The 15,951-nt window shown below is 52.0% G+C and overlaps 1 protein-coding gene across 1 annotated transcript in view; it reads left to right on the top strand.

The window, feature by feature from the left end:
* Window positions 1-12,593: 12,593 nt before the first annotated feature.
* LOC134609283 (F-box and leucine-rich repeat protein 13-like) overlaps window positions 12,594-15,951 on the top strand; it is a 66,182-nt gene continuing 62,824 nt past the window's right edge. Inside the window, exon 1 of the mRNA XM_063452946.1 lies at window positions 12,594-12,881. Coding sequence (XP_063309016.1) covers window positions 12,858-12,881 — 24 coding nt within the window. The 5' untranslated portion in view covers window positions 12,594-12,857. The remainder of the gene's footprint in view (window positions 12,882-15,951) is intronic.

Genomic DNA, 15,951 nt, shown 5'->3' with positions numbered 1-15,951 from the left:
CCCCAGTCTGTATATCCCCCCAGTCTGTATATCCCCCCAGTCTGTATATCTCCCCCAGTCAGTATATCCCCCAGTCTCTGTATATCCCCCTGTGGCAGAAGCAGCCACCCGAAACTCGTATATTCAATGTTATGTGTCCCTAACTCCATATGTCAATGTATATTGTAGATTGTGCCAGCATGTTACGGAAGAACCGAGGTGCACATACCGTTATTGGGTCCGTGGGTGGCCGCCGTTCGCCTAATCTCCACGTGGCGGCGGCCATCTTAACTGCCGAACAGCGGTGTTTGGTCGTCGAGCGTCTGGAACTAAAATCGGACGCTCGACTACCCAGACACCGCTCAGACCTCCAGGATCCCCAAATCGTATGATCCAAACTGCCGAACGGCCCGCCGTTCGGTAGTTTGCATTCCCCAGTTTAGGGGATTCATCCGAACCAAAGATTGGGGTCGGATGGCTGAGCTATTCGGCACTTTCTAGGCAGTGAAGTAGACCGACTACAGGGCCAGAATCTATGGAGCCGTTTTCGGCTACTGTGTCCCTGCAGTCGGTCAAATCTTTAAATACCTGTAACTCCCGAACCCCTGGTCTGATCTGGGTGAAATTTGAATATGTTACTCACCCAGAGCAGACCTACCAGGGGACCCCTCGTGTATCCCCGTACCCCCCGTATTTAGGGGTCATTCAGAAACTGGGGAAAACTCGGTTCCCTCTAATTAATTTACCTGTTAATCTAAGGGGAGGAGAGGGAGGGGAGGTGATTGTGAGGTGATTGGTTGTTTTGAGTTACCTCCCTTGCATGGGAAAAAGCCATAAAAGAAATTGTGTGAATAAAGCTGACAGTTGACCTCCAAGCTATGTGTCGTCTAGTTCTTGGAGGGAAGGGATTGTAACCACGCTACCCGTTTGATACCTGTATTGGATTGCTGTTCCTGTCTACCAGCGGAGCTACTTTGGATCGTACCTCTACTCCGCTACAATTGGTGGCAAGCGACGGGATCGTACTACACAGCAAGAGGCATTCAGCAGGAATTAAAGGACTGAATGGAAACGGATTATACCCTCTTGAAACGGGATACGCTAAAAGAGTTACTGGAAGCGAGAGGGAGGATAGCAAGCAACAAAACAAAGGCTATCCTAATCGCAGAACTCATGGAAGGAGACAGAGTCGCAGCTGCTGCAGCTCCTCCAAGGGAGGGGGAAGAAACTGAGTTTACCAGAGAATATCGGGCCAGGATGGCTCTATTCTCACCAGCCATGGCAGCACAGAAAGCAGACCAGGTGTACAACGATGTACAGGCTCTCTTTATGCAGCGATCAGCGCAGGGAAGCGCAACATCAGCCCCCACCCCGCCAGCGAAAGCTAAAATACCGTACCAGGTATTCAAGGCGTTTAATGATACCGAGGGGGACATTGATGGCTATTTACAGAACTTTGAACTTTTGTGCCAGCTGCATGCCATTAGCCCTGAAGAACAGGTACGAGTGCTAGCGGGTAACCTATCCGGCCGCGCAGCAGATGCCTACCGAGCTATGCCGGCGGAGGATATCCGAGACTATCAGAAGGTAAAACAAACCTTGCTCGCACGGTATGCCATTACACCTGAAGCATACCGAACACAGTTCCGGGAATTACCCAAATCAGCAAAAGACTCGCATGCAGAATTTGCACACCGCCTACAACGGGCAGCTGACGGGTGGCTTGAGGCAGCCAAAGCCGTCACGGCCCAAGAGATCAAGCAGTTGATGATGCTGGAACAGTTCTACAACCGTGTGTCTCCAAAGTTACAGATCTGGGTAAGAGACCGTAAACCCCGTACTCTGCATGAGGCCGCTCAACTAGCAGATGAGCATCAGGACTCCCGGCGGGAACAGCAGTTCTCCAGTAGAGTGCAACCTACGCCCGCTGTTCCCCAGCTTACCCCAGCAAATCCACCCCGACCAGGGGGGACCTACCAGAACCAACCCCCCAGGTACAACAACCGGGCGTCTGTCCGGTGCCATGCATGTAACCAGCTGGGTCACATGCAACGAGACTGTCCCCAAAACCGGGCCAGGCCAGCCTGGACCCCTCAACGACCACCAACCAACCCCCGAGCGGCGGTACACTGCTATCAAGGCCGGCCCTGGGCTCAACCTTTCACCTCTACCCAAATAGAAGAACCCTTGGGCACCCTCCATGAGGTAAACCCCGTCCAGGCGGCCTCAGACAACCGCCAGGGCCACCGGCAAGTGGTCCATGTGGAGGGCAAGCGGCTGGAGGGGTTAAGAGATTCTGGGGCCACCATCACTCTGGTACGGAACCATTTAGTGGCCCCGAACCATCTCACTGGGGATTGTATTGCCGTTCGAGTGGCAGGGGGAGCTATCTACAAGGTACCCACTGCTAAACTACATTTGGACTGGGGAGCGGGGGCAGGACAAATTGAAGTGGGGATGATGCAGGATCTACCTGCCGATGTGATTTTGGGGAACGATTTGGGGGAGCTAACTTCCGCTTTTGTTACCCGGCCTCCTCCACAGGAAGCTTACCCGGTCGTCACCCGCCAACAGGCTCGCACCACGGCACCCCACCTTGACTCTGAGGCTCAGGTAAGCACAAACCCCCCTGATCACACTGTATTACCCTGGGCTGCCCCATTAGAATTTGGTAGCGAGGTCGCCCTGGACCCGTCCCTACAAGTTTACAAGGACAGGATAGATAAAGACCAGACTGGCAGAGAGGGGGAGAGATATGCTTGGGATAAGGGGTTATTATACCGGTATGCCGAAAAGGTAGTAGCCGGATCCATTCCTGTACCCATTAAACAGTTAATTGTGCCTCGAAAGTATCGACGAGAGTTAATGCGGATCGCCCACGACATTCCCATGTCCGGACACCTAGGGATCAGCCGAACCAAACATCGGCTATTACAGAACTTCTTCTGGCCCGGGATATCACAGGACATTAAGCAGTACTGTAATACCTGTGATACCTGTCAGAGAGTAGGAAAGCGGGGGGACCGATACAAGGCCAAACTACACACCCTGCCCATTATTGAAGAACCCTTTAGCCGGGTAGCGGTAGACATTATCGGACCACTGAGGCAAAAAAGCCCGTCCGGTAAGAAATACATATTGACCGTGGTAGACTATGCCACTAGGTACCCCGAAGCAGTAGCCCTGACGAATGTACACGCAGAGACCATAGTAGACGCCCTCATGCGTATATTTACCCGTATGGGGATCCCCCGGGAGATCATTTCAGATCAGGGTACCCAATTCACGGCTGAGGTCACGCAACAGCTGTGGAAAGTATGCGGGGTCCGAGCTATCCTTAATTCCCCATACCACCCCCAGTCCAATGGCCTCTGCGAACGGTTTAATGGGACCTTAAAACAAATGATCCGCACGTTCGTAGCCACTCAGAAGAACTGGGAGCGGTTCTTACCCCATCTCCTGTTCGCCTATCGAGAGGTGCCCCAAGAATCCACAGGGTTCTCTCCCTTCGAACTGTTGTTCGGAAGGAGGGTAAGGGGACCCCTAGACCTAATAAGGGAACACTGGGAGGGGGGAACGACCATTGACGGCACCCCTATCGTACCCTATGTGTTGGAGTTCCGGAACCGCCTGGAGGAATTGACCCGGGCTGTGCGCAACAACCTCCAGGCGGCCCAGACACGCCAGCGCCAATGGTATGATAAGGGAGCCAGGGACCGCAGCTTTCAGGTCGGCCAGAAAGTACTAGTCCTACGCCCTGTCCCTACTGACAAGCTGCAGGCTTCCTGGCGGGGCCCATTCAAGGTGGTAGAGCAGGTCTGCGATACCACCTATATAATCGGCCCCTGCGCCGGGACCGGGGACAGACGCATGTTCCATGTGAACATGCTGAAGCCCTACCACGAGCGCACAGAGGAAGTATCCGCCATCTGCGCCTCGGCTGCAGAGGACACAGATAACCTACCCCTTCCTGACATGCTGGCCCGAGGAACGCTACAAGAGGATCTCGCAGCCGTACAGCTAGGAGACCGCTTGAATCCCCAAGAAAAAGCTCAGGCCCAAACTTTAATTAGGGAAAAAGGAGCCACTTTTTCCAACCTCCCGGGGTATACCCCGTTAGCTACCCATCGGGTAGAAACCCTAGACCCGATCCCACTCCGTCAACCACCATACCGCATTCCCGAAGCAGTGAGGGGGAACATGTACAAGGAATTGAAGGAAATGTTGCAGTTAGGGGTAATTGAGCATTCCGATAGCCCCTGGGCATCCCCCGTAGTACTTGTGCCGAAGCGGGATGGAACTACCCGCTTCTGTGTAGATTACCGGAGGCTCAATGATAAAACCATATCCGATGCCTATCCCATGCCCCGGATAGACGAGCTATTAGACAAAATGGCTAGGGGGAAATACTTAACCACCATCGATCTGTGTAAAGGGTATTGGCAAATTCCTCTAGCCGAGGACGCCATCCCCAAGTCGGCCTTCGTCACCCCATTTGGCCTGTACCAATTCCGGGTCATGCCATTTGGGATGAAGAACGCCCCGGCCACCTTCCAGAGGATGGTGGACCGACTATTGGACGGGTTTCAGGAATATGCTTGCGCCTATCTAGACGACATAGCCATCTTTAGTTACTCCTGGACCGATCATCTAGACCATATCGGAGCAGTACTAGACCGCATCCGGGAAGCCGGACTGACCCTCAAGCCCAGTAAATGTCACATAGGGATGGCCGAGGTCCAATACCTCGGACACAGAGTAGGCAGCGGCCACCAAAAACCCGAACCAGCCAAAATAGAGGCCGTAGCTAAATGGCCAACCCCCCGCACTAAAACCCAGGTACTAGCCTTTTTGGGGACGGCAGGATATTACCGAAAGTTTGTACCTAACTACAGCGCCCTAGCCAAGCCCCTTACCGACTTGACCCGCAAGAACCTTCCCAAACTAGTAGTATGGGCCCCAGAGTGTGAGCAGGCCTTCCAACTCCTAAAAAATGCCCTTGTTAATGCCCCTGTGTTGGCTGCTCCCGATCCGACTAAACGCTTTCTCGTCCATACAGACGCCTCCATGTTCGGATTGGGAGCAGTACTGAGCCAGATCGGAGCCGATGGCGGTGAACACCCAGTAGCTTACCTCAGCCGAAAGCTTTTACCCAGAGAAGTAAGCTACGCCGCCATCGAAAAGGAATGCCTTGCCGTGGTGTGGGCCCTCAAGAAATTACAGCCCTATTTGTATGGACAAACATTTTCCCTGCTCACAGATCACAACCCGTTGGTCTGGCTGAACCGGGTGTCAGGAGACAATGCCAGGCTGCTGCGCTGGAGCTTGGCGCTTCAGCCCTTTGATTTCAATATCCAATATCGCCCGGGGAAGCTCAATGGAAATGCTGACGGGTTATCCCGGCAAACGGAACTAGACAAGTGATCTGTGGGTACTCCTCCAGACATCCCCAAGCCGATCCGTTGGGATCAGACTGTGTATGCTGGCTTGGTTCTGGGGGAGCATTGTGGCAGAAGCAGCCACCCGAAACTCGTATATTCAATGTTATGTGTCCCTAACTCCATATGTCAATGTATATTGTAGATTGTGCCAGCATGTTACGGAAGAACCGAGGTGCACATACCGTTATTGGGTCCGTGGGTGGCCGCCGTTCGCCTAATCTCCACGTGGCGGCGGCCATCTTAACTGCCGAACAGCGGTGTTTGGTCGTCGAGCGTCTGGAACTAAAATCGGACGCTCGACTACCCAGACACCGCTCAGACCTCCAGGATCCCCAAATCGTATGATCCAAACTGCCGAACGGCCCGCCGTTCGGTAGTTTGCATTCCCCAGTTTAGGGGATTCATCCGAACCAAAGATTGGGGTCGGATGGCTGAGCTATTCGGCACTTTCTAGGCAGTGAAGTAGACCGACTACAGGGCCAGAATCTATGGAGCCGTTTTCGGCTACTGTGTCCCTGCAGTCGGTCAAATCTTTAAATACCTGTAACTCCCGAACCCCTGGTCTGATCTGGGTGAAATTTGAATATGTTACTCACCCAGAGCAGACCTACCAGGGGACCCCTCGTGTATCCCCGTACCCCCCGTATTTAGGGGTCATTCAGAAACTGGGGAAAACTCGGTTCCCTCTAATTAATTTACCTGTTAATCTAAGGGGAGGAGAGGGAGGGGAGGTGATTGTGAGGTGATTGGTTGTTTTGAGTTACCTCCCTTGCATGGGAAAAAGCCATAAAAGAAATTGTGTGAATAAAGCTGACAGTTGACCTCCAAGCTATGTGTCGTCTAGTTCTTGGAGGGAAGGGATTGTAACCACGCTACCCGTTTGATACCTGTATTGGATTGCTGTTCCTGTCTACCAGCGGAGCTACTTTGGATCGTACCTCTACTCCGCTACACCCCCCCAGTCAGTATATCCCCCCAGTCAGTATATCCCCCCAGTCTGTATATCCCCCCAGTCTGTATATCCCCCCCAGTCTGTATATCCCCCCAGTCAGTATATCCCCCCAGTCAGTATATGCCCCCCAGTCAGTATATCCCCCCAGTCTCTGTATATCTCCCCCAGTCTGTATATCCCCCCAGTCTGTATAACCCCCCAGTCAGTATATCCCCCCAGTCTGTATAACCCCCCAGTCAGTATATCTCCCAGTCTCTGTATATCTCCCAGTCTGTATATCCCCCCAGTCAGTATATCCCCCAGTCTCTGTATATCCCCCCCAGTCTGTATATCCCCCCAGTCAGTATATCCCCCCAGTCTCTGTATATCCCCCCCAGTCAGTATATCCCCCAGTCTCTGTATATCCCCCCCAGTCAGTATATCCCCCCAGTCTGTATATCCCCCCAGTCTGTATATCCCCCCCAGTCTGTATATCCCCCCAGTCAGTATATGCCCCCCAGTCAGTATATCCCCCAGTCTCTGTATATCCCCCCAGTCAGTATATGCCCCCCAGTCAGTATATCCCCCAGTCTCTGTATATCTCCCCCAGTCTGTATATCCCCCCAGTCTGTATATCTCCCCCAGTCTGTATATCCCCCCAGTCTGTATATCCCCCCAGTCAGTATATCCCCCAGTCTCTGTATATCTCCCCCAGTCTGTATATCCCCCCAGTCAGTATATGCCCCCCAGTCAGTATATCCCCCAGTCTCTGTATATCTCCCCCAGTCTGTATATCCCCCCAGTCTGTATATCTCCCCCAGTCTGTATATCCCCCCAGTCTGTATGTCCCCCCAGTCTGTATATCCCCCCAGTCAGTATATGCCCCCCAGTCAGTATATCCCCCAGTCTCTGTATATCCCCCCCAGTCTGTATATCCCCCCAGTCTCTGTATATCCCCCCAGTCAGTATATGCCCCCCAGTCTCTGTATATCCCCCCAGTCTCTGTATATCCCCCCAGTCAGTATATCCCCCCCAGTCAGTATATGCCCCAGTCTCTGTATATCTCCCCCAGTCAGTATATCCCCCCAGTCTGTATATCCCCCCCAGTCAGTATATCCCCCCCCCCAGTCTCTGTATATCTCCCCCAGTCAGTATATCCCCCCAGTCTGTATATCCCCCCAGTCTCTGTATATCTCCCCCAGTCAGTATATCCCCCCAGTCTCTGTATATCCCCCCCAGTCTGTATATCCCCCCAGTCAGTATATGCCCCCCAGTCAGTATATCCCCCAGTCTCTGTATATCCCCCCAGTCAGTATATGCCCCCCAGTCAGTATATCCCCCAGTCTCTGTATATCTCCCCCAGTCTGTATATCCCCCCAGTCTGTATATCTCCCCCAGTCTGTATATCCCCCCAGTCAGTATATCCCCCAGTCTCTGTATATCTCCCCCAGTCTGTATATCCCCCCAGTCAGTATATGCCCCCCAGTCAGTATATCCCCCAGTCTCTGTATATCTCCCCCAGTCTGTATATCCCCCCAGTCTGTATATCTCCCCCAGTCTGTATATCCCCCCAGTCTGTATGTCCCCCCAGTCTGTATATCCCCCCAGTCTGTATATCCCCCCAGTCAGTATATGCCCCCCAGTCAGTATATCCCCCAGTCTCTGTATATCCCCCCCAGTCTGTATATCCCCCCAGTCTCTGTATATCCCCCCAGTCAGTATATGCCCCCCAGTCTCTGTATATCCCCCCAGTCTCTGTATATCCCCCCAGTCAGTATATGCCCCAGTCTCTGTATATCTCCCCCAGTCAGTATATCCCCCCAGTCTGTATATCCCCCCCCAGTCAGTATATCCCCCCAGTCAGTATATCCCCCCCCCAGTCTCTGTATATCTCCCCCAGTCAGTATATCCCCCCAGTCAGTATATCCCCCCCCCCCAGTCTCTGTATATCTCCCCCAGTCAGTATATCCCCCCAGTCAGTATATCCCCCCCCCCAGTCTCTGTATATCTCCCCCAGTCTGTATATCCCCCCAGTCTGTATATCTCCCCCAGTCTGTATATCCCCCCAGTCTGTATATCCCCCCAGTCTGTATATCCCCCAGTCTGTATATCCCCCCAGTCTGTATATCCCCCAGTCAGTATATCCCCCCAGTCTGTATATCCCCCCCCAGTCAGTATATCCCCCCAGTCAGTATATCCCCCCCCCCAGTCTCTGTATATCTCCCCCAGTCAGTATATCCCCCCAGTCAGTATATCCCCCCCCCCCAGTCTCTGTATATCTCCCCCAGTCAGTATATCCCCCCAGTCAGTATATCCCCCCCCCCCAGTCTCTGTATATCTCCCCCAGTCAGTATATCCCCCCAGTCAGTATATCCCCCCCCCCAGTCTCTGTATATCTCCCCCAGTCTGTATATCTTCCCCAGTCTGTATATCCCCCCAGTCTGTATATCCCCCAGTCTGTATATCTCCCCCAGTCAGTATATCCCCCCAGTCAGTATATCCCCCAGTCTGTATATCTCCCCCAGTCTGTATATCCCCCCAGTCTGTATATCCCCCCAGTCTCTGTATATCCCCCCAGTCTGTTTCCCATGCCCCTCATTCCCAGACAGTTCATATTGTGTTTGTTTCTGGAGGATTTGCTAATAAAGTTAAGCAATTCTCTCACTTGTGGGCGTTCCTTAGAGAATTAGTTTCTAGGCGTGGTCAGTTATGGAGCACATTAAGTATTGGTTGATTCAGCTGTCAATCAGATCGCTGATGACGCCTCCATCATTGCGCGGGCAGTGGGCGGAGGATTTCTATTGGCTGAGAACGAGTGGAATCTTTACCGTGTGGTAAACAAGGTATCAGCCAATCAGAACCTGGGAATGAATAGGGCGGGATTATCATGGTATGAGTGACAGATATAATGGCCAATCAGCGAGCAAAGGCGGTGGGCGAGTGTGAGGAAGTGAGTTTGGGGTCATAGGTAGTAACTGAGTGAGGCTTACAGTGAGAGTGAGTGGGCTTACAGTGAGAGTGAGTGGGCTTACAGTGAGAGTGAGTGGGCTTACAGTGAGAGTGAGTGGGCTTACAGTGAGAGTGAGTGAGTGGGCTTACAGTGAGAGTGAGTGAGTGGGGCTTACAGTGAGAGTGAGTGGGCTTACAGTGAGAGTGAGTGGGGCTTACAGTGAGAGTGAGTGAGCTTACAGTGAGAGTGAGTGGGGCTTACAGTGAGAGTGAGTGAGTGAGCTTACAGTGAGAGTGAGTGGGGCTTACAGTGAGAGTGAGTGAGTGAGCTTACAGTGAGAGTGAGTGGGGCTTACAGTGAGAGTGAGTGAGTGAGCTTACAGTGAGAGTGAGTGGGGCTTACAGTGAGAGTGAGTGGGCTTACAGTGAGAGTGAGTGAGTGAGCTTACAGTGAGAGTGAGTGGGGTTATAGTGAGAGTGAGTGAGTGGGCTTACAGTGAGAGTGAGTGAGTGAGCTTACAGTGAGAGTGAGTGGGCTTACAGTGAGAGTGAGTGAGTGAGCTTAGAGTGAGAGTGAGTGGGCTTACAGTGAGAGTGAGTGAGTGGGCTTACAGTGAGAGTGAGTGGGCTTACAGTGAGAGTGAGTGAGTGGGCTTACAGTGAGAGTGAGTGGGGCTTACAGTGAGAGTGAGTGGGCTTACAGTGAGAGTGAGTGAGTGAGCTTACAGTGAGAGTGAGTGGGGCTTACAGTGAGAGTGAGTGAGTGAGCTTACAGTGAGAGTGAGTGGGGCTTACAGTGAGAGTGAGTGGGCTTACAGTGAGAGTGAGTGAGTGAGCTTACAGTGAGAGTGAGTGGGGTTATAGTGAGAGTGAGTGAGTGGGCTTACAGTGAGAGTGAGTGAGTGAGCTTACAGTGAGAGTGAGTGGGCTTACAGTGAGAGTGAGTGAGTGAGCTTAGAGTGAGAGTGAGTGGGCTTACAGTGAGAGTGAGTGAGTGGGCTTACAGTGAGAGTGAGTGGGCTTACAGTGAGAGTGAGTGAGTGGGCTTACAGTGAGAGTGAGTGGGCTTACAGTGAGAGTGAGTGGGCTTACAGTGAGAGTGAGTGAGTGGGCTTACAGTGAGAGTGAGTGAGTGGGCTTACAGTGAGAGTGAGTGAGTGGGCTTACAGTGAGAGTGAGTGGGGCTTACAGTGAGAGTGAGTGGGGCTTACAGTGAGAGTGAGTGGGGCTTACAGTGAGAGTGAGTGGGCTTACAGTGAGAGTGAGTGGGGCTTACAGTGAGAGTGAGTGGGGCTTACAGTGAGAGTGAGTGGGGCTTACAGTGAGAGTGAGTGGGCTTACAGTGAGAGTGAGTGGGCTTACAGTGAGAGTGAGTGGGGCTTACAGTGAGAGTGAGTGGGGCTTACAGTGAGAGTGAGTGAGTGGGCTTACAGTGAGAGTGAGTGGGCTTACAGTGAGAGTGAGTGGGGCTTACAGTGAGAGTGAGTGGGGCTTACAGTGAGAGTGAGTGGGGCTTACAGTGAGAGTGAGTGGGCTTACAGTGAGAGTGAGTGGGGCTTACAGTGAGAGTGAGTGGGGCTTACAGTGAGAGTGAGTGAGTGAGCTTACAGTGAGAGTGAGTGGGCTTACAGTGAGAGTGAGTGGGGCTTACAGTGAGAGTGAGTGGGGCTTACAGTGAGAGTGAGTGGGCTTACAGTGAGAGTGAGTGGGCTTACAGTGAGAGTGAGTGGGCTTACAGTGAGAGTGAGTGAGTGAGCTTACAGTGAGAGTGAGTGGGGCTTACAGTGAGAGTGAGTGGGGCTTACAGTGAGAGTGAGTGGGGCTTACAGTGAGAGTGAGTGGGGCTTACAGTGAGAGTGAGTGGGCTTACAGTGAGAGTGAGTGAGTGGGCTTACAGTGAGAGTGAGTGGGCTTACAGTGAGAGTGAGTGGGCTTACAGTGAGAGTGAGTGAGTGAGCTTACAGTGAGAGTGAGTGGGCTTACAGTGAGAGTGAGTGGGGCTTACAGTGAGAGTGAGTGGGCTTACAGTGAGAGTGAGTGGGGCTTACAGTGAGAGTGAGTGGGGCTTACAGTGAGAGTGAGTGGGGCTTACAGTGAGAGTGAGTGGGCTTACAGTGAGAGTGAGTGGGCTTACAGTGAGAGTGAGTGAGTGGGCTTACAGTGAGAGTGAGTGGGGTTATAGTGAGAGTGAGTGAGTGGGCTTACAGTGAGAGTGAGTGGGGTTATAGAGTGAGTGGGCTTACAGTGAGAGTGAGTGAGTGGGCTTACAGTGAGAGTGAGTGGGTGGGCTTACAGTGAGTGAGTGGGCTTACAGTGAGAGTGAGTGGGTGGGCTTACAGTGAGAGTGAGTGGGTGGGCTTACAGTGAGAGTGAGTGGGGCTTACAGTGAGAGTTAGTGGGCTTACAGTGAGAGTGAGTGAGTGGGCTTACAGTGAGAGTGAGTGGGCTTACAGTGAGAGTGAGTGAGCTTACAGTGAGAGTGAGTGAGCTTACAGTGAGAGTGAGTGGGGCTTACAGTGAGAGTGAGTGAGTGGGCTTACAGTGAGAGTGAGTGAGCTTACAGTGAGAGTGAGTGGGGCTTACAGTGAGAGTGAGTGGGCTTACAGTGAGAGTGAGGGGTTATAGTGAGAGTGAGTGAGTGGGCTTACAGTGAGAGTGAGTGGGCTTACAGTGAGAGTGAGTGGGCTTACAGTGAGAGTGAGTGAGTGGGCTTACAGTGAGAGTGAGTGGGCTTACAGTGAGAGTGAGTGGGGTTATAGTGAGAGTGAGTGAGTGGGGTTATAGTGAGAGTGAGTGAGTGGGCTTACAGTGAGAGTGGGTGGGGTTATAGTGAGAGTGAGTGGGCTTACAGTGAGAGTGAGTGAGTGGGCTTACAGTGAGAGTGAGTGAGTGGGCTTACAGTGAGAGTGAGTGAGTGGGCTTACAGTGAGAGTGAGTGAGTGGGCTTACAGTGTGAGTGAGTGGGCTTACAGTGAGAGTGAGTGAGTGGGCTTACAGTGAGAGTGAGTGAGTGGGCTTATAGTGAGAGTGAGTGGGCTTATAGTGAGAGTGAGTGGCTTATAGTGAGAGTGAGTGGGCTTACAGTGAGAGTGAGTGAGCGGGCTTACAGTGAGAGTGAGTGAGCGGGCTTACAGTGAGAGTGAGTGAGCGGGCTTACAGTGAGAGTGAGTGAGCGGGCTTACAGTGAGAGTGAGTGAGCGGGCTTACAGTGAGTGAGTGAGTGGGGTTATAGTGAGAGTGAGTGGGGTTATAGTGAGAGTGAGTGGGGTTATAGAGTGAGTGAGTGGGCTTATAGTGAGCGTGAGTGATTAGAGTGTCATTACATGAGGCAGTGAGTGAATGTATACTAAGAGTGTGAGTATACTCAAAGTGAGTGTTGTACTAAGTGAGTGAGACACGGCTACAGAGTGCAATACGGAATGAGTGTGACAGACATTGAGTGAGTGTGATACTGAGTTAGTGCTATTTCATGTATGAGTTTGAGTGACATAAGCTTCTAAAGGAAGGTATAGGTTATCCAAACCACACTCCCACGAGTGACTGAGAAAGCATTGGAGATGGAGAAGGCTGCAGGACAAGGGGTGAGTGTGAGTGGTGGCTCACCGATTACTGGGGTACCCAGGGAGTCTGGGTGTGACCTACCGTGAGTGGGGATATAGAACATTTGTTCATTAAGTTTATCCAATAGGAGACTAACCTTTATTCACAGCCAAAGCAATAGTTTATTTCCTTGTTTACCACGTTAATGTGTGTGTAGTCTGAACTTAATGTCATGTGACTTTCACAACACGTTCACACTGCACCGTAGCAAATTGCACTGTGTCCCGGCTAACCACACTGCACCATGGCTAATAGAGGTGCATCTCAGTTAATCGCAGTCCACCTCGGCTAATCGCAGAGTGCCTTAGATGACCGCACTGCACCTCGGCTAATCGCAGAGTGCCTTAGATGACCTCACTGCACCTCGGCTAATCGCAGAGTGCCTTAGATGACCGCACTGCACCTCGGCTAATCGCAGAGTGCCTTAGATGACCGCACTGCACCTCGGCTAATCGCAGAGTGCCTTAGATGACCGCACTGCACCTCGGCTAATCGCAGAGTGCCTTAGATGACCGCACTGCACCTCGGCTAATCGCAGAGTGCCTTAGATGACCTCACTGCACCTCGGCTAATCGCAGAGTGCCTTAGATGACCTCACTGCACCTCGGCTAATCGCAGAGTGCCTTAGATGACCGCACTGCACCTCGGCTAATCGCAGAGTGCCTTAGATGACCGCACTGCACCTCGGCTAATCGCAGAGTGCCTTAGATGACCGCACTGCACCTCGGCTAATCGCAGAGTGCCTTAGATGACCGCACTGCACCTCGGCTAATCGCAGAGTGCCTTAGATGACCGCACTGCACCTCGGCTAATCGCAGAGTGCCTTAGATGACCGCACTGCACCTCGGCTAATCGCAGAGTGCCTTAGATGACCGCACTGCACCTCGGCTAATCGCAGAGTGCCTTAGATGACCGCACTGCACCTCGGCTAATCGCAGAGTGCCTTAGATGACCGCACTCCACCTCGGCTGATCGCAGAGTGCCTTAGATGACCGCACTCCACCTCGGCTAATCGCAGAGTGCCTTAGATGACCGCACTGCACCTCGGCTAATCGCAGAGTGCCTTAGATGACCGCACTGCACCTCGGCTAATCGCAGAGTGCCTTAGATGACCGCACTGCACCTCGGCTAATCGCAGAGTGCCTTAGATGACCGCACTGCACCTCGGCTAATCGCAGAGTGCCTTAGATGACCGCACTGCACCTCGGCTAATCGCAGAGTGCCTTAGATGACCGCACTGCACCTCGGCTAATCGCAGAGTGCCTTAGATGACCGCACTGCACCTCGGCTAATCGCAGAGTGCCTTAGATGACCGCACTGCACCTCGGCTAATCGCAGAGTGCCTTAGATGACCGCACTGCACCTCGGCTAATCGCAGAGTGCCTTAGATGACCGCTGTGGCGAAACCAACTTCGCCACTGTGAACTGGAGAAGCCTGGTTGCCCGCCTGCTGCCTTTGGACTATGGACCAGACTTTATGGAAATGTGATACCCCAGATAGCTATACCATGGAGCCTATTCATATAATGAAAGACTATGGGAAAGACTTTAGCTCCATGGCAATTGTACTGTGTGAATAGGATCTGCGCGCTATTCGGTAGTTTTGTGCGCTCAGATCCCAGCTATCTGGGGATATGTGAAATGTCTGTGTGTTATGGATAAAAAGTAACTTTCTGTATTTTAAAGTGGTTTTTATGTCTTTCTGTAACCATGTGGTTAATGGAGTCTGTCTCTGTGCTGGGAGGTAATTGGATTACTTCTCCAGCACAGAGAAGGAAGCTGGAAAGCTAGGGGTTTTAAAAGATACTTTACTAACTTTTGAACCCCTGGTCTGATCCATGCCATTTTTTAATATGTTGTTCCCCTGAATGGATTGATTGTGGATATGTATTTTTATGTGAATGTGATGTATGGTTTTAAAGTTATGAAAGTTGTGTAAAAGTATATTTTAAACTGTATGCAAAATGGGATTATGTGTCACACTAAGGTGAGGGGATGTGTGGGATGTAACATCTATGTCATTGGTTCTTTTATGCCTCCCCCTGGGTGTGGCCTGTATGTGTGAGTTGGAAATAAAAGCCAGGCTGGATGAGCCAGTCCTCAGTTCCTGTTTAACCCTCAAAATGAAGTGTCGTCTCGTTCTTGGGGGGAATTGGATTGTAAGCTGACTGCCAGGAGTGTAAGCGGATTGTATGCTTTTCTTGTTCAGCTGTTCCAGTTCGGAGTGTTATCTTGTATCCAGTTCGGGAGTTTGGTGTTCTGCAGTAGCTGTGCCTGTCTCTCAAAAAGAGGATTATCGCCTAAACGGATTTTATTCCCTTTTATGCTGAAACGGTCCGTTACAATTGGTGGCAAGCGGCGGGATCGTTCCTACAACCAGAGGGACAGCTACAGGCAACATCAATTCCTGGAGTACAAATTGAGGGCAACGCTAGTACCCGTACAGCGACCCTATCTACGAAGGAATTCGGAAAAATGGAGGAGAAGCTTCAAGATACAGTGTACAGTTACGTACTCCTGGGGTCTGGAGTAGTCCCAGAGGAGGACATGATGAGGTACAGAGATATGGCCAGAGCCAGATTGTGGGACGAAGCCCTAGAAGAAGTACAGTATTCACGAGGGGATCGGCGCCGCAGCAGAAGGCAGCGAAGTCTGGCTAGAATGGCAGAGCGGATGCCCCTCCTGAGAAAACAGACCACAGAAAAGTGGGTGACTAGACTCGAGATTCTAGTATATGCAGAACTGGCGCTAGACGACGCATACCAGGCGATACAATGGTACGCAGCTCAGTGTCTCCCCGAGATGGCAGAGTATGAGTTCCCAGAAGGCGGAGATTACACTGACCTTGGCCGATTTTGGGATAACATTGACGATGAGGACTTTGGGAAAGTGACCGACTCTCGTTTTTGGGACCTGTACTACGACCGAGAGGACATGCTGGGTCTCCCTAGCACTATTGACCTCGAGGCGGACCTACAGTATTTGGTCGCCGAGGAATGGAACCTGGAGGGGGATTACCTGCGACTCATCAATGAGGCCCGTGAAGCGACA

Source organism: Pelobates fuscus, chromosome 4 (assembly GCF_036172605.1).
Source record: "Pelobates fuscus isolate aPelFus1 chromosome 4, aPelFus1.pri, whole genome shotgun sequence".
Lineage (NCBI taxonomy): Eukaryota > Metazoa > Chordata > Amphibia > Anura > Pelobatidae > Pelobates > Pelobates fuscus.
The sequence above is the reverse complement of the archived record's forward strand: the minus strand, read 5'-3'. Positions and strand labels throughout refer to the sequence as shown.